The sequence below is a fragment of the Aspergillus udagawae genome (genome assembly GCF_001078395.1).
Source record: "Aspergillus udagawae IFM 46973 DNA, scaffold_3, whole genome shotgun sequence".
In the NCBI taxonomy this organism is placed as follows: Eukaryota; Fungi; Ascomycota; class Eurotiomycetes; order Eurotiales; family Aspergillaceae; genus Aspergillus; species Aspergillus udagawae.
Window position 1 is genome coordinate 338,915 of NW_025091266.1, and position 23,772 is coordinate 362,686.

Here is a 23,772-nt window from a genome sequence, read left to right on the forward strand (position 1 = left end):
TAAAACCCGAGCTACGCAGAAGAGGAACAAAGCCGGCTTCAAACGAACACCGATGGAAGTAATGGGCGCTTTATGCGAGGCCTAAGAGTTTGCCAGCTATAGGATCCCATTCGTCATTCCAACGACGATTACTCTCTTTGCGAGCACCGGTACGGATCTTCTCGAGCTTACTTGGGTTCTCAAACAGATCAACAAGGTGGTCAAGGAGCTCACCAGAACTTCCAAAGCCCATACCGTTCACACCTTCTGTTACTAGCTCGGGCCAGGCTTGAAAACGATCCCAGCCAAGCACTGGTAATCCAGCCCCGAACATGTCAACCACTTTCATGGGCAGGTCGACACCGCTGCTACTGGTATGTAAGCTGATTCCCAGGGAAGCAGACGCCAGAAGGCGCGCATAATCATCTGTGGTTAACCATGTGGTGCGAATTGAGACCTTGCTGAGCTTGCCCACTTCTTGAAGCTTTGATATTTGCTTCAGGTACATGTCCTTCTGAGGTCCTTTCCCAGTAATGATGGCCAGAACAGCGGGTAATCCGGGCTTGCTGGTGGTTGCCATGTTCGAATACCGGCACAATGCGTCAATGAGTAACGAGAAGTCTTCGTCAGCTGTCCAGGACGTCGAACTGACTATTACACGGAGGGACCCGGCCTGGAGCAGGTGCTTCACTGAGGCTGTTTCCGGCAAAGATTCAAGAAAACTGTTCCGCTCGCTTTCATCCAAGATGGGCTGAAAATGGCTTGCTGGCCGGTCATGCAAGGGCAGTATGGGGGCTGTGAGGCCAAAATCGCTCTTCAAAACGGAAGCCATGGCTTCTGTAACACAAAAATGCGCCGTGGCGTATCTACAGAAGCTCTTCTCATACCATTTGGAAAATCGCACAAGTGGGTGTCCATCCCCGAGTTTGAGCGCCAAAATGGTGTACCCAAAGTTATGCCAGTCGATTATCAACTTGGTATGCCGGAGGAACGATACCATGGACGCGATTGCCAACGTAGGGATGGAAGGCGGGTTCTGCATTGGACCAACTTTAGTAAGAAGATATAGAAACCTGACGAGTCACTTGGGGGGCCAAGGTCTTACCTGAACGAGTAGCCATTGAGCGGGCTGCGTGCGGTAAGCAAGAGCCCACCAGAGACATACAATCTGGAAGGCTACTTTCAGCGGACCAAATAGCAGAAAGAGCAACTTATTACTTGTTTGCAGGAAGGTCGGGTGCGGTGGAAGGGCGATTATGGATATTCTAGGATTGGACGAGATGTCGGGATGAACTTCTGATTCTGTATTGTGAAGAGCATCAGTCATACGCTCACTCGCGATTTAGAAACCTGATCGGGCTGTACCATTGTAACCGATAATGTCTACCTGGCCTCCTCCCCTTGCGATACTCAAAGCATGGTACTGCATGCGCGGGCTGCGGCCGATATCGCCCAGGACGAGAATCTGCGTCGTCGTTTTGGGTGCATTGGAAGCATCCTTTTTGCTCCTGTCGAACAGTCTCGGGTCGTATCTTGAAGGAACTAAGAACAGTAATAGTGTCACCGCCGTGGAGATGTAGAAGGCGATGCTGATCAAGGATTCAATCATGGTGTGTTGTTGGCGGAGAAATCATACAATCTAACCATTGTGTTTAAGAGGGTCGAATAAACAAGTATTGACAAATACTTATCGCATATTGCTGGCCGAAAGAAACCCAGTTGTGAGTACAAAGGCGAATGACAGAGACTCAAAAGCTTCGACGCTACTACGCTGCGCTATGCGTTGCGCGGAGTACAGAGTACCATAATGATCAAAATCCCCTCGTTGACACCTCAGGCTGCTAACCTTTCCCAGAATGGCAGGCGATGGGAGAGATAAGGGAATCTTGGCGTGTATCACGTGTGCCCCTTACCCATGCGTTATCACCAGCAGCTGATGAAACGCAAAGGTTCACTCAATTCAAAGTTGGTTTTCTATAAAACATCCTCTTCAGGAAAATATTGCTCCACTTCTTTGATCAGTGACTGTGCACGTTCTTTTGGCGCGATGCCGCGTTCCTTATCTCAGTTCCCTGACCGACTGTCCCCTCAGAGCTGCTAAGCTCCCTATTCCGCCCCGATCTTGGCCGCGACGACCCGTCGAACGTCTTGGCCTCTTCGCCTTCACACTCGTTGCTGTTACATTCAATTGCGAATTGGCAGAAAGGCCAAATTGGAGAATTAGATACCATGACAACGGGAGCTCCCGTGTCCAGCGTGGATACTCACTTCCCCGCACCTCATGGACATGGATTTGGACACTCTCGCGGCCATGGCCACTCTCGCTCAAAGCGTTCGACACAACCCTCAGTAAACCAGTCGCTGTCTTCTTTGAATGGCTCCGCAACTCCAATGCAAACGAACCTGTCTTCCGTAGACCCAGCTTCACCCAATGGCTCTGCGTTAGGGTCGACATCACACAATCACCAGCACTCGCACTTGCATGGTGCAGCCAACAACTCAGGGAGCTGCAACCACGGACATTCAGCGCATTACCATCCAACCGAAAAGACAGAAAATACTACAGAATTGCGCGCGCGTGATGTTTCTGTCATCTCGAACGATTTTACACCCAGCACGAAGTGAGTGATCCTGATAAGAAACCACGGATCAACTAAGTGACATTTATTCTTTTAGTCGCGAGCTCGTCTCAGGACTGCTGATCGCTCTACCCTGGATCGCATTGTCGTGGTACTACAAGCAATATGCCCATTGGAACTCAGCTATCCCCAATAAGGACAACACTGACCCGAAAACGGTGGCCGGTGGGGGTCTGGATCAGGCAGTTCTAAGGACCTGCAGTCTGACAGCCGTCACTATGGTCATGACGGGTGTTGGACAACTTCAATGGTCTTCACGGGCTGGGGACAAATCTGTGGTCAAAGTTCCGAATCTGAGGGCAGATATCGCAGGTGTAGCGCTTGCTCGTATATGCTCAATTGCGTTGCCTATATACGCAGCGCTCGAAGTTAGTGGGTTCCTTGTCGCGTTGGGTTCGCTTCTCGCAGCAGCATCAGGGTTGCCCGCTCTTGCCAAAGGCCGCGCTGCTGGCAGTGACGCTCGCGAAAAGCTGGTCCACAAGAAAGTCACAGTTGCTCTGATACTCATAATTCTGGTGTTGAGCTTTTTCGGTTTAACTGGCTCCCAGCAGTCACAGTCGATCTCCGGCTATCTCTCCTTGTTATTGTCACTTTTTGTCATTGCTCCCCCTTTTGCAGATGTCGGCCGGTCAAATTCTTCCCGGGAGACTGGTTTTGGTGTCTCGGCTTCCTCGCAATCGGACACTTCGGTAGTCCGGAACTTTCGCTCATTATCTGTCGTCTCGGCGGACGATGGTATGTTGACCTTGATACTCGGGCTGGTTGTTGGACTAGTCGGCTTCGTTCTCTTTGGTATCCCTTCCCTCTCGGCATTGGATGCGATGTACCTGCTGGCAACAGCCGGAAGCTACGCAACATCCTTACTCTTCTCAAACCCGCCCAATCTTCGTTCGCCGCACAAATGGGGTCTCGCTACAGGTATTGCGGCAGCAGGATTTCTATCTTCGCCACCTGTAGCTGCTGATAACTGGGTGGTCTATGCATCGCGGTGCACGCTGGCGGCGGTGTCATTCTTCGCCGCTCGCTTCGAGGACCGCCGGCTACGCCTTGAGCGCCATTCTCATCAGCATCATCATCATGGCCACTCAGCGGCTGGAGCCTCTCGGGTGACCAAGGTCCTTCTTCGCTACAGCGAACCTTACCCCCTGTTGTACAGTATCCTCAAAGAAAGGGATTCTCGTCGTATATTCTACTTCATGAGGTAAGCATGTACACCTCTTTGCATTTAATGATGACGACTGATGATATTTTATAGCTTGAATTTCACCTTTATGTTGGTTCAATTATCCTACGGATTCATCACCGGCTCGTTGGGACTACTCAGTGACAGCATACACATGTTTTTCGATTGCCTTGCACTTGTTGTCGGCCTTTGTGCTGCCGTTATGAGCAAGTGGCCGCCAAGTGCTCGGTTCCCTTACGGGTATGGGAAGGTTGATACTCTTTCCGGATTCGCCAACGGAATTTTTCTCATGTACGATTTGAATCCACCTTTCAATGAAGCTTAAATCTGACAATTACCCAGGATCATAAGTATTGAGATCATTTACGAAGCTGTGGAGCGACTTTCCTCCGGAAGTCAGATGCATCGACTGGGCGAATTGTTGGCTGTCAGCGTTGCTGGTCTGCTAGTCAATCTTGTGGGTATCATGGCATTCGACCACGGCCACGCACACGGGCACGATCATGGTCATTCACACGCACATGGAAATGAGAATATGCACGGTATCTTCCTCCATATTCTCGCTGACACTCTTGGCTCCGTGGCGGTTGTGATATCCACCATTCTTGTGCACTTCTCAGGCTGGGCAGGATACGACCCTATTGCCTCATGTTTGATTGCCATTTTGATTTTTGCCTCGGCGGTCCCACTAGTCAGTAGTACTGCTAAGACCCTATTGCTCGCCCTTCCCGCCGACGTTGAATACAACGTCCGTGAAACCTTGGCCGGTGTCAGCTCTCTACGAGGAGTTGTGGGGTACACAGTGCCGAAGTTTTGGTTAGACGACACAGGAACGACCTCGGGACATGACCACCATCACGGTCATGGTCATGGCCATAGTCACAACCACAGCCATAGTCATTCTCATAGTCACAATCACAGCCATGGCCATGGCCACGGCCACGGCCACGAGCACGAACACGAACACGAACAGGACCACCATCACGACCACGATCATTCTCATGAGAAACACAAAGCAAACGTCCTCGGGGTGATTCATATCATTGCGTCTCGAGGAGCCGACCTAGAGGATGTGCGACAACGGACGGTTAACTACCTCCGCGAAAAGGACATGGACATCCTTGTCCAGGTCGAGCGAGAGGGCGATGGTCGCTGCTGGTGCGGAGGGGGCAACAAAAGCCCCTGATTGCAGTCATCATTTCTGTATATTTTGATATGACATACAGCTCACCGAAGAGTTTTGAACACATGAAAATACCTTTTTGTACTATTTATGACTTGCGTACACGGAAGTGGTTGGAATGCATGTGCCATGTATATCATTTTAATCAACTGGTGACTGTGTAACGAGCTCACTTCAGTATAACGGTCTGTTTTAACTGATTTTGTCCCATGGTTGAAGTCTCGAAGTGAGAAAGTATATCCGCCTCGGTGTCCAGCGTCGTAAGTGATGTTCAGAGGGACGTCCCACCACCACAATGCCACCATGTGTGACATCTGTACCACTTAGTTTCTTCGTGGTAGTCAACGAGTCTATTGAAGAAATCATCACTACTCCCTTGCTTCAGAGCGCTACACTAATGACGAACTTCAAAGCATGCGCTCGACGCCGGAAGCAGCCCGTGGAGCGAAGAACTTCATAAACGTTGTACAAAAGCATACCCCCAGCTGCACATATTGACAAATTGAGAAAGGGACTGGAGTTTAATATCCAATATATCGGTTGAACGCAAGAGATGGACCTTTTCAGAAGCCAATTGATTCAGAGACAGTCCAAGGAATTTGATACTGTACGTCTCCATTGGCTTGAGAAATAGGAAGGTCACTACTATGTAGCTTGTGTTACAGCACCGACTCAGGACGAGCTGACATATGCAGGGAATCATATGCGAAATGCACATAGATGAAGCGCCGAACCGCGGTGTAAGGTCGTCATGATCAACTCAGTCATCTTATATTTGTAGACTTGTAGCCTCGCAATATGATGTCCCAGGACCTCAGTGATTGATATCGCTCCAGATATCATCTGGACAAGTTCCCCAGGTTAGCCATGTCAGCCACAACGGCAGAAAACGACGTCCCGAGGAATGGGTATGCGAAGACTTTCACGAGACACTCTGTCTTCCTCACGGGCAGTACTGGATCACTGGGAGGATGTCTTCTTTACAAGTTGGCACTGCAGCTTCCTACCCACAAGATCTTTGTTTTGATCCGCGGATCGGCTGAGTCTGCCATTGAAAAATGGCGGAGGCTCATGCCGAGACAGACTCAGGCGATTCTCAGCACTGGCAAGGTTCATTTTGTCGTTGGTGACATCAAGCAGACGGACTTTGGTATCGAAGATTCTGCGTTGAAGCGACTGCGTGAAGAGGTCACACTTGTTATTCATACAGCAGCCAAGATCACGCTTGACGCGGGCATCGCGGAAGCGATCGAGAATAACTGTCTCCCTTCCCTTGAGCTTGCAAAGATAGTTTCACGCTTCAGACGGTTGAAGTTATTCGTCCAGATCTCGACGGCATATGTCAGCAGCTTTTTACCAGACGGTCATGTCGGAGAGCGACTGTATTCCATCTCCGACGCGGATCCAGAGGATGAGCTCGCGGCCATACTTTCGACGGGCAAATCTCCGGACACCGCTCGGTTTTCATCATCGTATACCCATGCAAAATACCTCATGGAGCGGTTGTTGTTGAAGAGATACCCTCTTCTGCCTCTGCTGCTTGTCCGTCCAACCATTTTCGGCGCTGCGATCAGGGATCCGTACCCTCTGTACGGGCCCATCAACTCCACACCGATGAATAAATTTGCCAGTCTGTTCTTTGCGGATCGCGGGGGCACACATGTTTGGCACGCCACCGAGGGTTACGAGACAGGTGCAAATATCGTAGACGAGATTCCCGTCGATTTTGTCGCGAATGGCTGTCTCCTGCATGCGGCGGTGAGAACTCAGGGAATTGTTCATCTCGGAACCCAACTTTATGTGCCGTTCACTTTCGACGACTTCTTGCGTCTCGCAGAGTCCAGCGCCCCTCCGTCGATTCAGAAAGAGTTACCCACTCTCATATTCACTCAAGACCGAAACGCCCCCCAATCGCTCCTGGCCGATCTGGTTAAAGTCAGTACACGGAACTGGGTGTTTGACTGTGGCAGATCGTATTGGCTAAAACAGATGGCTGGACCATTGAGCTTGGCTGCCTGTAAGCATGACGCTGACAAGCTCAATTCAGCGAGGATCAAGGAGATATATGAGAACACAGCAAAGAAGTTGGCGAAGCTCTAGTGTTTCTGAATGTCGTTTCGAGCTACTCTGTATTCAAATGAGTGCGCACGGAGTGGCTAGTCCAAAACCATTTGAAGTCTGGTTTATATGTCGCGTGTTAACCCAATTGATCATCTTTCTGGTTAGACAATCATTCGTGACTTAGACCGGCTCCGTTGATCGGTAACAATGGGCGAGCAGGAGCATTAGGCAGAACCATTAGCAGGAATGAGTCCAATCGATCCCGGAGTAGATCATAGACCCATTTTATGCTTGGGCCATAGCCGAGCCTCCTCCCAACGGATATCTCCAGGTTGCAGAGCGGCCAAGAGTTCAGAAACCAGAGCTGTACCCGAGCTTTGCGCCCACCACCATTTCCCATCGAGTTCACCAAGAAGTACGCCCCAGTACATAAGCACCATCAGGGGGAAGGGTTTCCGGCATCTTAGGGCGTGGGCAAACTCCTTGCTCGCTACTGCGAGCCACCTGAGTACGGATGCCGCATCCCTGTTGGTAGCATGTTGTGTAAAGCATTCATGGAGGCGACAGATAGCGTCCTTCACTATACGATACTGATCAGGGTCCACAGTAGCCACAATATCATCGTTCAATGCGGCTAGTCGGTTCAACGCACGCTCCGTTTCACTGTCTAGTTTCGACGCCGTCAATTTGTCCGAGTCATCTTGTGAAGTGAACAGCTGCATTGTGAGCCATGGGCGGCTGATTTTGAAAATTTTGCTTACGCCTTGTAATAGCTCGAAGACCACGACGATATTTTCAGTGATGCCTGAACTCTTGTCGCGCTCCGCAGTCAGCCGTGGTAAAGCTATACCAATGACCGTAGTGAGCACAGAGTGGGCGAATACAGCATCACAATTCATAGGGGTTAGGTTATCTATGGCTTGGCGGTACGGGGCAAAAGCACGATTATGGTATTCCAGGGCCGTGTCAATATAGGACAGTGCATCTGGCGGCTTGAGTGATGAAGCTATATGTAAAGCAGCAACCGCAAGGACTCCATTCAGGAGAAAATCATGTTCAAGAGCTTTGCGGGGAATGACGATTTGCCAGACATGGTAGTCTGATGGCTTATTCGAGAGGCTCAGGTACGTTTCAGTGGAGAATTTGTGCATGAGCTCCAGCTCTCGCAAGTTGGAACCCTTGGCCAGGTTTGAGGTTCCAGAGTCGAAGGACGGGCCGGACGTTTCAGCAATGCGCCCCTCGCCAGAAGAAGTAATGGACACAGGACTAGCAGATGCCCCATTTGCTAAACTACGTGGTTTCGGGGTGTTGTAGTAGGAGCAGCTCAGCTCTCTAGCAATGCAGTTTGCACATGGTGGACCAGCCTCATCACACTACGTTGCTGTCAGAAGAGAAATAGGATAACAGAAACATGCAGAAGACATTTGAAAGATGATTGGCTCACCTTGACCCTTCTTTTCTTACACTGGTCGCAGCCCATGCGGGACTTTGTATGGGATCGACGGGGCGGCATCTCCAAGACTGATTAGGTTCAAGAAGCCAAATCATCCCATAGGAGGACAGCCGTTGACGGTAGGAGCTTGGAACTGCTATCACCTGCGGTGGTGTTGTGCATGGCCGATGGATGATGATTTGACGGTCACAACAGATGGAAAACCACGTGGATCGGGATAATCGGGTGGTCACGTGATATGCATCGCATGTCAATGCAGACAGAGTAGCACCACCCAACAACATCATTTCGGTAGTCGGCAGACACCTCAGTGATGCACTGTTGTCGACGACTACGATACTGGTTTCTTTGATCTCAACCCACCACTTTGACTTGTTGTACAGCACAGAAAGCTTATCGGATACATCCCGGTGTTGTCCTGTCGCGATGGTGGGGTCCGGCTCCGTGTACCCACTACGCCATCTACCGGCCCCTGAATCATGGCGGACTAATGGCGGTAGGGTTCGAATCTGGCCGTTTACAACTTTATGCTCGGAAAGAACCTTATTGATCTCGATTGAACAGGTACCTGACCGTGTTTTGTGGTAGAGATCCTCTACTACTGTGTAGATTGCATCTGAGATTGAAGGACCAACGGGCCCAGGAGAGGCCGAAATCCGAGCGGCTTAGCAGGCAGCACAGGCGTGTGTCAGTTATGATAAAGACAGGATTCATTGTCAGTGGGGCAAAACGAAGACGAAAACGAGAACGATAGCGAACGCGAGGACGACAAGCGCCAATCAAATGAGTTGGCGAGGTGTTTCGATATTTGTTCTTGATCCACCTCAACATTGGCATCATCATCCTGGCAGGCTGGGGTATCTTGGTGCCGTCAGCGCTAATATAAACGATGAATGCCAAATGGACGATTTACTCCTTCAAGGGTTACTAAAATATTACGGAGAACATCCACTCAAAGCCTCCATTATGGATCGTTCTGGGTCCATCCTCTCTTTTCTCTTTCTCAATATAATATAGACAATACATTTCGTCCTGCGTTTTCTTTTTTTTCTTTTTCGTCTTCTTTCTTTCATTTGCTTCCACAAACCCTGGTCACAGCGAGCATGGCTAGCTACCGTACCTGCACAGAAGTCAGCCCGCTCTGTCCGGTCGAGGCCACGACATACGGCTACTACCCGAACCTGGCCGGCAACATCTTCTTCACCGTCTTCTTCGGCATCCTCGCTCTTTTCCAGCTCGGCATCGGCGTCTACTACCGCACATGGACCTTCATGTTGGCGGTCGCCGCAGGCGCCATCCTCGAACTGGCCGGCTATATCGGCCGCGTCCTGATGCACAGTAACCCGTGGAACTCCTCAGCCTTCAAGCTGCAGATCGTCTGTCTGGTTCTCGCACCCACCTTCGTCGCGGCGGGCATCTACCTCACGCTGAAACACATCATCCTCGCCCTGGGACCCGAGCACTCGCGCCTCAAACCCGCCCTCTTCACCTGGATCTTCATCGGCTGCGACGTGGGCTCGCTCATCCTGCAAGCTGCAGGCGGCGGCGTGGCCGCGGCAGCAGGTAATAATAACCGCAAGCTGCTCCAGGCAGGAGACGACATCATCATCGCCGGCATTGCCTTCCAGGTCGCGACCATGTCCGTGTGCGGCTTCCTAGGGCTGGAGTTCTTCTTCCGCTATCGGAAACGGGGCCCTGGGCTGTCGGGCGAGAAGACCTCCCTCGGGAGAAACATCAAATGGGTCATCATCGGCGAGGTCCTCGCCTACTTCACCGTTCTGATCCGTTGTATCTACCGGTATGTATCCACCCTTACTGTCTACCTCCGCGGTCCCGCTCGCTCGCAAGACACTAACAAAGGAAACCAGTATCCCCGAAATGGCCGGCGGATGGGGCAACCCCCTGATGCAGAAGGAAAACGAGTTTCTTGTTCTCGACGGAATGTAAGTCCAGTAACTTCCATGCAGCAGCTATACAGCCACTAACAACATCAGGATGATCGCCCTGGCGATTCTTACCCTCACGATCCTACACCCAGGGTTCTTCTTCGGCTCGATCCGAAAGGGTCCCAAGAACCAGCCATAAACATTGAAAGTTGCTTTTGTTGTTATGTATACCATTCTAGTCCATTTCGAATGCTTCTTTTAGCCGGAGTTTGGGTTATAGTGCATGGCTACACCGTATATACATTATTGACGGATAGAACATATTCTCATTGATACTACCCTCGGAGGAAATATTACAATCCTTTACCATGAGAAATCGGAGTACTTTCATGAAAAATTCGTCGCCTATATCAATCATCGATGGCACTGCGAGTATCCAACAACCAAGTATATATATGTGCAGCGCGCGGTGATCTCAAACTATGATGCCGTAATGAGAATGAATCAATTCAACTCCAGTCCGGTAACACGGTAAACTCCATACCAAAAACAAAATAGCCGAGAGATGATGTATAGACCATAGAACAACGTATAAGACTGAACCGCCCATTGACCGGTTCCTCATGCACATGGGAGAAAATAAATGAGCACCGAAAGCCGCACCCGCTTATCGCGCTGGTCAACAGTTAAAAAAAAGAAAAGCCCTCGGAAAAATCATCAAACGTATAGTATGCAGTCGACTCCAGCTAATGAGCTCAATCCTCCCCCAAACTCTCACGGACGCACTTGCGGACTCTTTTCTTGAACTCGACCGGGTCTTCCCTCCATAGCCGGGCGGCCTCAACGTTGGCTGGGCTTTCGTCGTTCGGACTCGAGAGCATAGAGATGACGGACAGCAGGATGGTTTCGGGCGTTTGAACGGGGGACCAGCGCTCGGCGGCGGACTCGTAGCCGTACTTGTCTTCTTCCGGGGGGTGAAGGATGGAAATGCAGACCTCGCCGTTGGGATAGACTGACAGGAAGAGTGTCTCAGTATCATCCCACGGATCCAACCGACCACAAGGAGGGTAAAGAGGCAAGCTTACTGTTCGGGTGAAAAACGGGACTTTCAAACTTCATTTTGGGCGGCATGTGCGGATACTCCGGAGGGAAAGACAGTCGAGCACGGAAGAAACCCCCTGTCAGACAAGTTAAAATATATTCAATCGGCATGATATAGTCCTCGTCGTCCGTTCGGCAACGGAGGTGAAAAAATGTGTACATACCGCCGTACAACTTGACATCGTCCGAAATCATGAGCATAACCTCCCACTCGAATACATTGTTATCCACCAGCCCACAGCTAATTCCCGGAATGTCCTTGTCCTGTTGCATTTGCTGCAACTGGCGTGCCAGCATACGACCAGCTGGTGTTGTGGCCATGGTAGAAGAGGTTTACTGGTCACCCCAAGAGCTAAGAAGAGAAGTTGGAGCGAAGAACCGATGGACTTTGGGCCTCAGTGACAAGAGGTAGAGGACAAAAATAAGAAAGATGTGTCTGAAAGGTACCCAAAGACGGCAATGAGAAAGAAACTGTGATTCGTAAAATAATGAACGGTGTGAAGATTGGTTGAGTGGGGAAGCGGGGCTACCTATCACTAGCAGATAGATACCTTGGAAGACAGGCGGATGTGATATGACCAGAACGATAAGAGAGATCAGAGATCGTCAGGGACTCCAAGCGCGGATGATGCGCAAGAATAATGATAGGCTACAAATGTGAGAACAGCGGATGTTCCTTTCGAAGACTGGGGGCTATGCCTAAGAATAACCAGCAGCAAGAGAAGAGGAGAGAACGGAATGGCAAGTGGCTGTTTGGGTGAGGGGCAGCCCAAGGCGTGACAATCGGTCGTATGAAGTCAGCGTTGGATGCAGCCCGCTGCCGCCACAGTCATGGCAAGACGATTTGCCACTATGCTTCAAATACAACTCCACGCTTTTATCGAAGGAAAATAATCCAGTTCTACGAGAAGATCCAACCGATACCACAAATATTCAACAAAGTCATATGCAGAATGGCAGCTGATAGATTGACATTAAATAGAAACGATAATCGTATATACCAGAGATGATAAATGAGAAATGAATGTAGATGACTAATTTGTGCAGCCGAGTCAGACTGATACCAGTTCAGAATGATAGTATACTTAAGCGCTGCCGCCGCTGCGAGCGATCATATCCGCGATGATCTTCATGAAAGACTCGGCTCCCATGTAAAACTCGCCCGCGAGCGCCAGCGAGAAGAAGGCAAACACGCCGAATTCCAGAGCCATGACTTTTCCAACCACTTTGAGGAAACGAATCCGAGCGGCCCGATCGAAGGTCTTCCAAGCATCGGTGATGCTGAGCTTACCGCTGCCCCCAAGAATAGCGGGAGTCACCTTTCCGCCGAAAGACCGATCGAAAGGCACAATAGACTCGTCCTCCTCGGGCAGCATAGAAGCGGCGACACGGATGAATATCACGCGAGCAGGAATTGTCGCAATCAGCGAAAGCAGAGAAGGAAGAGCGACAACGGTGAGCGCGTGGCGAACGGCCTCGGCAGGAGGAACGCCATCCTCGGGAGCGGAGGCCAATCCATCCAAGACCCCACAAGCCTGCATCAGAACGAGAGGAAGATAGAATGCAAGACCAGCAACAGCATGCTCAAAGGCCACAACGGGTGCGATCTTCAACCAGGCCTTGTAGCCAGGAATACGCTGGTAGAAGCGCTTCGGAGAAGGCTCCGAGATGACGATGTGGACCCAAGCCAACTGCAGGTTCGCCAGGAGAACACCAACAACCATTTGGAAGATCAACTGCGGAATGAACTGGTCGAGGCTAAAGGGCATCCCACTAAGCAAGAAACTCTGAGTGAAAAGGTATGTGAGGAACATGCTCATGCCGCGGAATCGGGACCAGGGACCGGCACGGGCGCGAAGGTGCTTGATGGTGGTACGGAGCTTGCTAGTGACGGGTTTGGGAGGCACAGCTGCCAACTCGGGTTCGACTGCATCGACGGGTTTGGTGGGATCAATGTCACTGTCGATGCGGACATAGATATCGGGGTTGCTATCTTCAACCGCAGCGAGGGTGGTGACTACCATGCCATAGGTGTACTCGATCTAGACCACAGTACATTTAGCAATAATTCCTTTCAAGCCGTGCTATATTGAGGGAAATCATCACTCACCGACCAAGAAATAAGAACAAAAGCAATCAGTGTAGCGAAAAAGAGAGCGACGAGCCATCCCGACAATTGGATCTCGGGGGGTTGCTTGGAAGGCTGCTTCGGGTGCTTCTGCAAATGCTCGGAGGCAAGCTCCACGCCTCGACGGACGAGGGAGCTGACAGCCATGATGAATCGTGTCAAAATGTGGATCAAAGGTTGTCGAAGGATATGAATAAGAATGTGTGATAGGTATCTTTGATGGATAGAGAGAGACAAGTAGTTGGATGGCAATAAGAATCAAACAAAGAAAAGATGGGGGCGTCGGCGATTTTTATCTGCTTGGAACGGGGGCGGCAGGCGGGTCAACCAGTCCCAGGCAGGCGAGCAGGCTAGAAGGCAGCAACGAGGCTGAGGCTCAGACTTCGGGATTTACGGATGTATCGACGCCAATAAAATTTTAGAAGGGCGCAAAAGGTTGCACCATTCGGTCCTATCAGATCTATCACTCTCATGCTAGTGTTATGACAGCCATCCATCCTTGTCTTGAAGCAGCAAAATTAGGGGCAACGCAACACGACGCCATCAGCTGGCTTCCTCGTTCAACCATCCCACAATTCATAGCATCGGTACGAATATTTGGGTTGATTCACTGGTAAAAAAAAGTTGACCAGCATCGCGACGGAGATTTATTCACCTACCTATTTGTCTGCTGGCTCTGCTAACTGAGCTTGAGCCGGCCGTACAAAATAAACATCAACTCGAGTGGTTTGGACTGCAGACAAATATCTGTTCGTAAACTCCGCAAAATCGATTGGTTCGGATCATCATTGCTGTCAGCATGGCGCCAAATGTTTCAGAAATCAAAACAGCCTTGGTCGACGGTCGCATAATGAAGCTGATTGCGAATAAACCAATAGAGAATAATCATCAAGTCTATAATACTAGTAAACAGTATATCCAGGCTTCTATGCTCCCATACTTAGCAGAGAAAAACTGGCAAGAAACGCGGAATATGCACTCTCGGGGCCACGAACAACGAAAAGTGGTATATATACAGTATCTCAACGGACGATCCACCCTAGACGATCGATTTCCATCCCCCTTTTTTTGGTCCCATCAAGTTCTCAACATCTAGTCGAAGAGCTTCTTCATAAACTGGTGCGCGAGTTCGACACCGGCACTGTTCGAGTCGTTAGTAAACCAGACTCACTGCGAACTCGGGAAAATCACATACAATGTAGCAGCGTTTGCGGGCACAGCTCTGGCCAGGGCAGGGCCGAAACCAGGGAAGAACGCCTTGAAGCCACCGCTGGCGTAGACCGACCGGATGGTGCCGCCAATTGTGGGCTTGCCGGGGGCACTCTGGAGACGCGACTTGATGGTGTCGACAGGGAATACGGGGATCCACATGGCAATACCAGCAGCACCACCGGCAGCCAGAACCGCGGGCATGGACAGATCACCGGTGACATTGCCGTGCTCATCCTTGGGGGTCAGGCTGCGCTTGATGTACTCGTAGGCGGCGAAGTAGGCGGCGGAACCAGGGCCATCACGGGCCAGAGTCATGGCGCTTCCGCGGAAGACACTCCGAATACCGCCCTCCTTGTATAGTTGCCGGACGACGTCCAGACCGCCAGAGTACTTAGGCTTCTGTCCCGGAGGCGGAGGGTTCTGACCCTGTATCTGCAGAAGCACCTTCACCCGCTCAAAGGGAGCCGTGATCAGAGTCATGGGAATGGCGGAGAAGAAACCAGCAGCGGAGATCTGGGCAATGGTGTACTGAGGGGTGTTGTTCTCCATGCGCACCTCCGAGAACCTGCTGACGAGTGTTTTCCCGACGTCGTAACCCTATGAATTGTTAATGGTTTCAAGCCAGACACCGCTTTATTACGCGAAACGTACCCAGAAGCTAACGGCGACTACATACATCAGTTAGCTCAGTACTCTGAATTCCAAAGAATGCGACGCAACTTACACATAGGGGTGACTCCAACCAGCGGAGCCGAGACACCGGCGTACAATCCCTACAGCTCATTAATACCAAGCACCACGCTCAACCCACCGCGCGACTTACCCGAGCCAAACCCTCACGGGCAATAGTCCTCTTGACAACATCAATGGCACCCGAATAGACACCCTTCTCTGCCGTCTGCAACCGGACCTTCACCAGATCAAAGGGATGGCCCACAACTACCGCACAGATACCACCCGCCGCACCTGCGGCGAGGGAGCGGATCTGAGCAATGGTCTGGTTGACAGCCTTGGTCTCTATGACCTTGAGCTCATCGCTGAGGTTCTCAGGAGTAGACGAAGATGGGGTCGACATTGTGAAAATTGTGGGTAGGGAGACGCGGGGAAACGACTCAGTTACTCCGTAGCGGGGGAGAGGAAGATAAGCAGCGACACAGAGGCCAAGGTATGAGGCAATTCCGACGAGAGAGCGAAGGGTGAGAGGACGGAGGGCGCAAAATGGTCGCGAAAAGGGAGAGCAGAGAAACAAAGCTGAAGTGAGGAGAAAATTAAACGAGGATGATATTCTACAACAGAATTGGAGGAGAAAAGACAGTCAAAGGGGAAAAAATAGCTCCAATCCCGCAACAAAAGCGGCCGAGGCCGAGCAGGAGGATACCGACAATTACAGTCCCGCTACAGAGGTACAACCACCGTTCGGCGAACGCGCGTGACTGGACCTCGGCTCGCTCCGGATCAATGTATCTCCTCCAAACGCAGATGGCCGAAATATCGATGACAGGTTCTGGCCTTGTCAGCTGTACTTTATCATCCAAGGCACCATCATGAAAGTGATCTTGTGAACTCCGTATGCTTTCCTCTATCCCAGAATTTGTACTGTCTCTATGACCATCGGATAATCGAACGTGCGCAATGGACGGTCCGGGTGAACGGGCACTAAACCACGGCTCGACCTTTAGGTCTTTACCCCCTCCACGGATCCCTGCCCCGGATTCCATTACTCCAGGTATTCTGGCCAGTCACGCCAGCCAAGAGCAGGGGGTACCTCTACGGACGACAGGAAGCTTGGCTCTCGCAGATATCCCTGTCTTCCAATATTATTTAATTTTTGGCTCAAGCGATTGATCTTCTTGACCGACGACATTAAGAGTATCTTGATACCAGCTGATGTCATCAAAGGTGTTCTGGGAATGCCAAGGAATCACATGCGACAGACCGCTCGAACTGCAGTGACAGTACGGAGCAGGGCTCAGATAGTCAACTTCCGCGTCCACGTGCGCGCGCACCGGGTTGGCGCTATTCTGCTTTGTCCTTTAAGTAGATACTTCGGGTGCTTTGAGTAGCTGCTGACGCGTGATACTACTTACATTGTTGGTTACATATATCTACGGCATCTGGAGAGTCTAACTTGAAGGGAGGAAGATATCGACAGGCCAGAAATATTAATATTAGGACAGCACGACGTATACCGTGGCATCGGAAAAGATCAAGACATTATTTACTAATCAGACAAGAATCCACCAATTCCCATGTACAAGCCGGCTATCAACGGCAGGTATCATCAACCGTTATTCATCAACATAAGACATACACTGACATCAGCAAACCTATTGCCATTAACTCAATCTTGGAGAAGTTCTATAGGATAACCAAGGCAGCGAGGGCCAGGGCTCCGACGGCACCGGAACCAACGACAGCGCCGCGAGGGGCAACGTTGCCAGTGTGCGAGCTGGAGGGGGCAGTCTGAGTGGCAGTGGAGCTGGAGCCGGAGCCGGAGCCAGAGCCGCTACCAGTTCCAGTCCCGGAGGAACTGTTGCCAGTGGAGGTGCCATTCTCAGAGGTGGAAGTGGAGCTGGTAGTAGTGGTCATTGTCGTATCTGTGGTAGTGGCACCAGTGTTGGAGGGGTTCGCTCCAGTGGTAGTAGCTCCAGTTTCCGAAGGGTGGGTGCCAGTGGAGGAGGCACCAGTTGGGTTGCTGCCGCTCTTGGTCGCAGTGCTAGTAGCGGTGGTAGAAGATCCAGAGTTAGAGCCAGAGCTGGAGCCAGAGCCAGAGCCAGAGCCAGAGCCATTAGAACCAGAGCCATTAGAACCAGAGCCATTAGAACCAGAGCCATTAGAGCCAGAGCCCGCTCCTGTGGCAGTGACAGCTGCAGAGTCACCTAGCGATTGCAGTCAGCAACTAGCTCGATCGCGTTGAAGCAGCGCAAATTCTCGTGAGTACTTACTAGGACATGAGGACAGCGCACTGGATAGGACGGCGGCGGCACTGTCGGCAGGACAGGCCTCGGTGGTGCAATCACGGATACCATATCCGTAGTTGGCTTTTGCGCAGAGACAGTTCATGTCGCTGCTGGAGCAGCCCAGCTCGCCAGCCTTGGCTTTCATGTTGTTAAGGCACATTTGCTGCGAAAAGGGGAGTCAGTCAAGGGAAATTCTGAGGGAGTTTCAGCGCAGTTGAGCAACGTACTGCACACTCCGAGAAAGACATGGCGGCGCTCGCCATGCTGGCCGCCGTCAGCAGGAGGAGTGAAAGAGAGGCCTTCATGATGAGGTATAGAATATCGAATTAATTGAAAATGAGAAGATCGCTGAATATGCTGAGTGATATTGAATCAATTTGAGCACACTTGGGGCCTTGGACAGAATAAAGTCGATGATGTAAGTTGAAAGAATTCGAGGGAGTGGAAGCGGAGGAGGGGCGCTTTTTATAAGGTAACTACGGCAAAGATAAACCAAATAATCGCGCTTAACTAGACAGCAATTGAAGCTTCGAATTTTCTCAATGGTCCTGAGGGATCCATTCTCTCAATGAAAGAACGATCGGCAGTCGTCCTCATCCACACTGAGACCGTGACCGCATCTTCGGCTGAATGCTGCCCAGCAACGTGGCTAGTCTAGTACGGAGTAGTGCAAGGTAGGTACCCACTACTAGGGAGTAGAGATTGAGGCACGGGGCGTGTTTTGCTGCTTGGTGAAGTCATTGTTAGAATCATGGACTGATCAACTTTACAAGTGTGGGTCATGGCAGGGATCTTGGTTCTGCATGCAGGCTGGTGGCTGACTGAGAGTATGCAATGATCCCAGCCGCTGTGGCTTGACCTGAGTCTATCTCTTGCCATCATTGGCTGCACTCGCTAGACTTTAGGGTTTAGCGTGTGATAGCCCGATCAAAGATTTGAGATTTTGCTCATCATTACGGAATTTGAAGCGGTCACCAGCCACACAGTTCTGTGTTGCTAAGTTCCTGGCTTCAAGCAAAGGGAAATAGGGACATAAACCACTGTAGGGACGCATTCCTAGATACATGCTAGCCAATTTCAAGTAATTTGCATCGACAAAATTGGGATGCCTAATAGAATCCATGCATTGCCTTTTCAAATTAAGGATGGCTCCCTGGCATTGTACTTCACCACCAGTATATATCAATAACAACGTCATATACTGATTGGCTACCAAAAGCGCACTAACAAGCTCATTTTGCCAACAGAGCACAAGAAAATAATAGGTGGCGGCCGAATTTCTACCTAGTGTACGACCATATGAGTCTCCTCTGGAGAGGTTGGAGCTGGAAGGGGCTGGTAAGTTGGAGTCTGGGATTTGGAATGATCGACAGTGCCTCCGAGCAATTGAGTTTGCTTTTTCCCTTCCACTATCAAGCATTTCCGTATCCCATGATTGGCCAGAAGCTCAAGTAGAACCCCACTGCCTATGTGCAATACATCGATCCTTGATGAAGTAGCCCACTAGCCACATTTTTCAACTAATGCTAAGTAAATGGCTAAGCTCCAATAGAGTAAAGTCAGTGGCAAACCTTGGCCTTGGACGCTTTTCGCAACCAGCTAACCCAGAGCTATGAATTATGCACCTCTGGTTACTATGGATGAAAACATGAAGCCAATGTAATTTGCTGCAGGAGCTTGAACCTGCGTTAATTCGAACGTGGTGTGCAATGCTTGTTGAAGTTTTGAGATTGTTAACAGTTACCTTGCTGTCAAGGAGCATTGAAGGTGCCTGCAGATACATTTCCTGCCCCTCAGAAGCATGGCATTCTATTAAGATCACCCCGTGATGGCAATGGTTATTTCCCACAGATAATAGGAAATGACCTCTCCTCGGCAAGGCCCGTTCTTTCCGTACCTTTTGTGGGCAATGTCACGAGCATAACTAAAATTTGAACTGCGACACGCGTCATTCTCGCGAAAACAATAACAAAGGGTTAACTCGACGAAAAGAGTGTTTTGACTTTTGACTTGTGTCTTGACTCTTGACCTCGCAACAATGCCCTAGGAAGGCGGCCGCTTTCAGGCATCTTCGTTCTTACTTGACCAAAAGCTAAATGGGTCCCAGTGGCGCTGCACTTCCCTAACTGGGAATGTCTTCGCACCCGAGCTGAAGCAACTCAGAAAGTTCGTCTTGCAGCCTGCACATAGCGCCCTTCATTTTCGCATCTGCTCTCGGGTTTCGCTATTTGTACTATCTTCGCCCTCCATCCACTAACTGAAATTCTGGACCACAGGGGAATATTTCAGGCTCATAGTCTCACCTGACACCCAAGAACACATTCTCGTGCTTGGAGATCACAAGTACCTCGCTCACTGATCAACGTATGGTGCACTCTGCAGATTTTTGAATCAAAAAACCGAATTCGTATGTGGGAATGCAAGCATTAAACAGCTCTCGTGTCGTCAATCTATCCGCGACGGCCATTGTGAGCATTGTTTCATGCAAAATAAGCTTGATCAATGTGAGATGCTTAATCCGACATCCTAACCTGCCGTTTGCGTCACTTCCGTGCTCTTACCGCAGACGGTATGATGAGCCAGAGGTGTGTAGAACTGTGGGCAACACCCAACTGGCATAGGGGAAAGTGCTCCTTGGCCTGAAAAGGGTGATTTGGAACGTGGAATCTTCCTTGGGGAGATTATGACCAGACTCCTTGACAGCAGGCCCTGCATTCCATTCCATTCCATTCCCATCCCCACAGCACCCACGTTCTGATGATTCTCAAGTCTGAGTTTCGACCTTAGACAATGAGGGATAAAATCGTAAACCATTTCTACATGCTCCCAAGTGGAACCGACCGTGAAGCGAAGGGGGGGTCATCATTTGCAGTCAGAGTCGACATATCGTGGGTCGATACTCTTCCCACTAGGCCGGCAAAGTTGACACCCCGATCGCGTCCAGATGCGGTTGCATTCCGACCGGATGGGATTCTCATCTGTTTGCATGAAGTTGCAGCAGGAAGGCAAGAAACCATAAGCTTCAACGCAAAAGCCATTGGTCAAAGCACTAATGCTTAGCTTGATCGAGTTATTCGGCAGAGTTAACAAGATCGCCTAGTCTTGCCAACCATGCTCGCACCATTTGATAGAAATGCAAGAGCATTCCGATCTTCAGGGGCGTTTCATAGGCTGTACACTTGTCTATTCAAATACTGAGGGTAGGCACTCGGTATCCCTCACAAACAGCGCAGGCAGCACCTGGAGTCCGGTTCAATTTGGAGAGCTAGCTTCTCAGGGATCCGGAGGTCAGTCAGAGAGCTTTCAGGCGGAGACGCGCCTGTCATTCGCACCTGTCATTCAACGGCCCGCTTTTAGACTCAGTCTTTCTTGGGAAAACCAGGTGCTCGACATGTCCCCGAAGCGTATAACCTTCGCGATGCAACCTGGATCCACCCTTGGAACTGCTATTCCCTTCGTCCTCTCGGCCTATACCATTGATCCCGCGCCTGAACCTAGCGTTCGGCGGGTTTTACTGCATGAACCAAGGAATAAGCTCTGTCAGTCTGACTTAAGGTAGGAGCTGTTCCTCAGTTGCGGTCCACTCCCAGAAACGGCCGTGGTTCTGCTTGACCTTAATGTAACCAATTGCTTTTGTGGCGCCGACGGATTGAGCCCATGAGGTTCAAGAGTTGTAACGATCAAGTCTCGGCCGTTCGACGCGTAGGAAGTAGAAACAGTTAAAAAGCGTGACAGATTCCCACTGTCTGGGTGTGAATTTCAGAGACGAAGACTCGGTCAATGCAGTCCTTTTCGGTCTGATCGTTGTAATTCTCCACTTGAATCAATCAAAACATCGCTGTGATAACTCTACTATGGCAACTCTACGGAAGTCCAAGGCCAGCTTACTGGCTTTGATTTTCTTGGTCGATATGGTTTCATTCTCTGGTCTCGTTGGAGCCAGACCTATTGCCATGGACCAGTTAGACATTGTGAGTTCCTTAATGGATAAAGCATAATGTTCATCGCTGATAGCCGGCACAGGAGGGTTACCATGACAGACTGGGGCAGGAGGGAGCCGCTGGCCTCGCCGAGGAGCTCGGCTGGCAGGAAGCCTCTGGCGTGGACAGCGGCTCGCACATCCAGTCCAGACAATACTCTGGTTTTGACGGCACTGCCACTGGTAACACGGCTACAGGGAATGTCGCCCCAGGTAATTCTCGGCCCGGAAGCATGACGACGGGAAACACTGGGACCGGCAATAGCTTTGCTGGAACGGTTGGTTCTGGTATCACGGTCACACCATCTGGAGGTGAAGGGGGAGGCACTTCTGCCTCGCCGTCGAGCTCTGGCTCTAGCGCTCCAGGTACTGGGGCGAGTGTGTCTGCCGCTGCAGGCGCCGTTCCCGGTAACGGCTCTAAGGGTGGCGGTTCTCCGACCAATAATGCAGGCAGTATTGCCACTCCCGCATCTTTGGGTGTTAGCGGAGGCTCTAGCTCTACTTCGGCAAGTCCAGGAACCAAGGGCAGCGGAACTGGGTTCTCTGGTAATGCTGGCGCCACCAACGGCACAGGTACTTGGCCTAACGGCAGCGGTTTCTCCCCCAGCAGCTCCGAGAGCAGTGGCACGCCAAGCTCTGGTTTAGGTTCTGGATTTACAGAACCTGAAGAAGGTGGAACTGTTGCCGGTACTCTCGGTGAGTTTGGAACCGGGAGCTCCGGAATGCCAGCACCTTCCGTGGACAGTAGCAGTTCTACCGACAACACTGCAGGCGGCTGGGCCTCTGGCTTTGGAACAGGCGACACAGGCGCCACAGGCGACACAGACTATGGAAGTGATAGTCCTTCGACTCTTGCAGGCGATGGTAGAGAATCTACCCCCAACAACCCTGCAGGATCCGGAACGGCTACAGAGGGTTCTGAAGATGTAGACTCGACTGCCAGTCGGGGTTCTGCCAACATGGAAGCGCCAGACTCCGCCGGCAACGAGGTATCTGAACGTGCAAAGAGATCGACTACAACTGACCCCGTCAATGGGGGCGGAAACACCCAAAATGGAGTCAACGGTGGAGCGACCAACACCGGCGCCGGCACCAATGTCAATGTCATTAACAGCCCAGCCAACGCGGCTGAAAAAGACAGGGGGACGATTAATACGCTGCTTGACAAGCTGTCTTCGATCATAAAGACTCTGCGCTGAGCTTGCTATTGCCCGGGATCAATTCAGGATGTGCGTTTCGATTTTACGTGGCGGCAAACGTGTTCTAAGTCTGTTATAATCATACATCTTAATGGGAATATGCCGCTCCATTCCAGAGTACGGATAGGCTGATGGTCCTATTCATCGATCCATGTAAATGCACCGCGTAAGCATGCTTGTCAAAGGAAGAACCACACCACGCTCCAACTGACATCTCAATTAAAGTTTAGTATGCTGGTAAGTAACTGTCACTCCGCCCTGATCCGCAGGTGTCCGCTGTGGAGAATCAGGGCAATATACCTTCTTAACATCAGAATCCACAGTAGTATCACTCGTGGATAGTAGTATCCTAAGATGCAACGTCACAAGTCCGGCTGGCCTAAGACCGCAGCCGTTTGTCGGACACAGCTGTATTGAGAGTCCGGTCTGGCTGTTTGCAGCCATAAAAGCCAGGGGTACATTATATTGCTGAGCAAATTCATATGAGTAGTATTAAGGTTGAGGTTGGTCAACGTATATACGAGGAGACGCGGTCCTGCAGAATGGAAGATGTAAGCCATGAGCACAACCACAACTAAGACACGCATTTTGCCTGAAAGTCCGCGAGGAGTAGCTAGAGCTCTTTATTGCATGTATGCAGTCTTCGAGGATATCGTCTGAAAGACAGCAACTGTCTGTAGAGCTAGTCTTTAGGTAGTATGCTATATTATCTCATAATATGATACTTTGGCGAATGCAACCAGTGACAGATGTCTCGACGCTCGATGGCGCTAGCTAATCAATGTCAGTACTAATCAGAACGCGGAAAT

The 23,772-nt window shown here is 50.7% G+C and overlaps 10 protein-coding genes across 10 annotated transcripts; 4 read left to right on the plus strand and 6 right to left on the minus strand.

Annotated features, from left to right (window-relative positions):
• Positions 1-70: 70 nt before the first annotated feature.
• Aud_003974 (chitobiosyldiphosphodolichol beta-1,4 mannosyltransferase) lies at positions 71-1,588 on the minus strand (the record flags this gene model as incomplete). The annotated part of the gene is made up of 3 exons (XM_043288921.1): positions 71-1,015; positions 1,085-1,281; positions 1,345-1,588. 3 exons carry the CDS (start codon positions 1,586-1,588, stop codon positions 71-73), a joined length of 1,386 nt encoding a protein of 461 aa, XP_043144856.1.
• A 620-nt stretch (positions 1,589-2,208) lies between these two features.
• Aud_003975 (metal cation transporter MSC2) lies at positions 2,209-4,987 on the plus strand (the record flags this gene model as incomplete). The annotated part of the gene is made up of 4 exons (XM_043288922.1): positions 2,209-2,600; positions 2,656-3,819; positions 3,874-4,092; positions 4,144-4,987. 4 exons carry the CDS (start codon positions 2,209-2,211, stop codon positions 4,985-4,987), a joined length of 2,619 nt encoding a protein of 872 aa, XP_043144857.1.
• Positions 4,988-5,851: 864 nt separating this feature from the next.
• Aud_003976 (fatty acyl-CoA reductase) lies at positions 5,852-7,084 on the plus strand (the record flags this gene model as incomplete). Its single annotated transcript, XM_043288923.1, has 1 exon — positions 5,852-7,084. One exon carries the CDS (start codon positions 5,852-5,854, stop codon positions 7,082-7,084), a length of 1,233 nt encoding a protein of 410 aa, XP_043144858.1.
• A 233-nt stretch (positions 7,085-7,317) lies between these two features.
• Positions 7,318-8,558, minus strand: Aud_003977 (Zn(II)2Cys6 transcription factor; the record flags this gene model as incomplete). Its single annotated transcript, XM_043288924.1, has 2 exons — positions 7,318-8,418; positions 8,490-8,558. 2 exons carry the CDS (start codon positions 8,556-8,558, stop codon positions 7,318-7,320), a joined length of 1,170 nt encoding a protein of 389 aa, XP_043144859.1.
• Positions 8,559-9,601: 1,043 nt separating this feature from the next.
• On the plus strand, positions 9,602-10,583 carry Aud_003978 (RTA1 domain-containing protein; the record flags this gene model as incomplete). The annotated part of the gene is made up of 3 exons (XM_043288925.1): positions 9,602-10,296; positions 10,367-10,441; positions 10,493-10,583. 3 exons carry the CDS (start codon positions 9,602-9,604, stop codon positions 10,581-10,583), a joined length of 861 nt encoding a protein of 286 aa, XP_043144860.1.
• A 556-nt stretch (positions 10,584-11,139) lies between these two features.
• On the minus strand, positions 11,140-11,806 carry Aud_003979 (putative ubiquitin conjugating enzyme; the record flags this gene model as incomplete). Its single annotated transcript, XM_043288926.1, has 3 exons — positions 11,140-11,396; positions 11,470-11,562; positions 11,650-11,806. 3 exons carry the CDS (start codon positions 11,804-11,806, stop codon positions 11,140-11,142), a joined length of 507 nt encoding a protein of 168 aa, XP_043144861.1.
• Positions 11,807-12,570: 764 nt separating this feature from the next.
• On the minus strand, positions 12,571-13,760 carry Aud_003980 (uncharacterized protein; the record flags this gene model as incomplete). The annotated part of the gene is made up of 2 exons (XM_043288927.1): positions 12,571-13,527; positions 13,596-13,760. The coding sequence occupies 2 exons, from the start codon at positions 13,758-13,760 to the stop codon at positions 12,571-12,573; spliced, it is 1,122 nt and encodes a 373-aa protein (XP_043144862.1).
• Positions 13,761-14,705: 945 nt separating this feature from the next.
• On the minus strand, positions 14,706-15,900 carry Aud_003981 (carnitine:acyl carnitine antiporter; the record flags this gene model as incomplete). Its single annotated transcript, XM_043288928.1, has 5 exons — positions 14,706-14,754; positions 14,809-15,422; positions 15,477-15,493; positions 15,550-15,598; positions 15,649-15,900. 5 exons carry the CDS (start codon positions 15,898-15,900, stop codon positions 14,706-14,708), a joined length of 981 nt encoding a protein of 326 aa, XP_043144863.1.
• Positions 15,901-17,183: 1,283 nt separating this feature from the next.
• Aud_003982 (CFEM domain-containing protein) lies at positions 17,184-18,090 on the minus strand (the record flags this gene model as incomplete). Its single annotated transcript, XM_043288929.1, has 3 exons — positions 17,184-17,704; positions 17,771-17,948; positions 18,013-18,090. 3 exons carry the CDS (start codon positions 18,088-18,090, stop codon positions 17,184-17,186), a joined length of 777 nt encoding a protein of 258 aa, XP_043144864.1.
• A 3,549-nt stretch (positions 18,091-21,639) lies between these two features.
• On the plus strand, positions 21,640-22,963 carry Aud_003983 (putative extracellular glycine/serine-rich protein; the record flags this gene model as incomplete). Its single annotated transcript, XM_043288930.1, has 2 exons — positions 21,640-21,756; positions 21,809-22,963. 2 exons carry the CDS (start codon positions 21,640-21,642, stop codon positions 22,961-22,963), a joined length of 1,272 nt encoding a protein of 423 aa, XP_043144865.1.
• Positions 22,964-23,772: the final 809 nt, after the last annotated feature.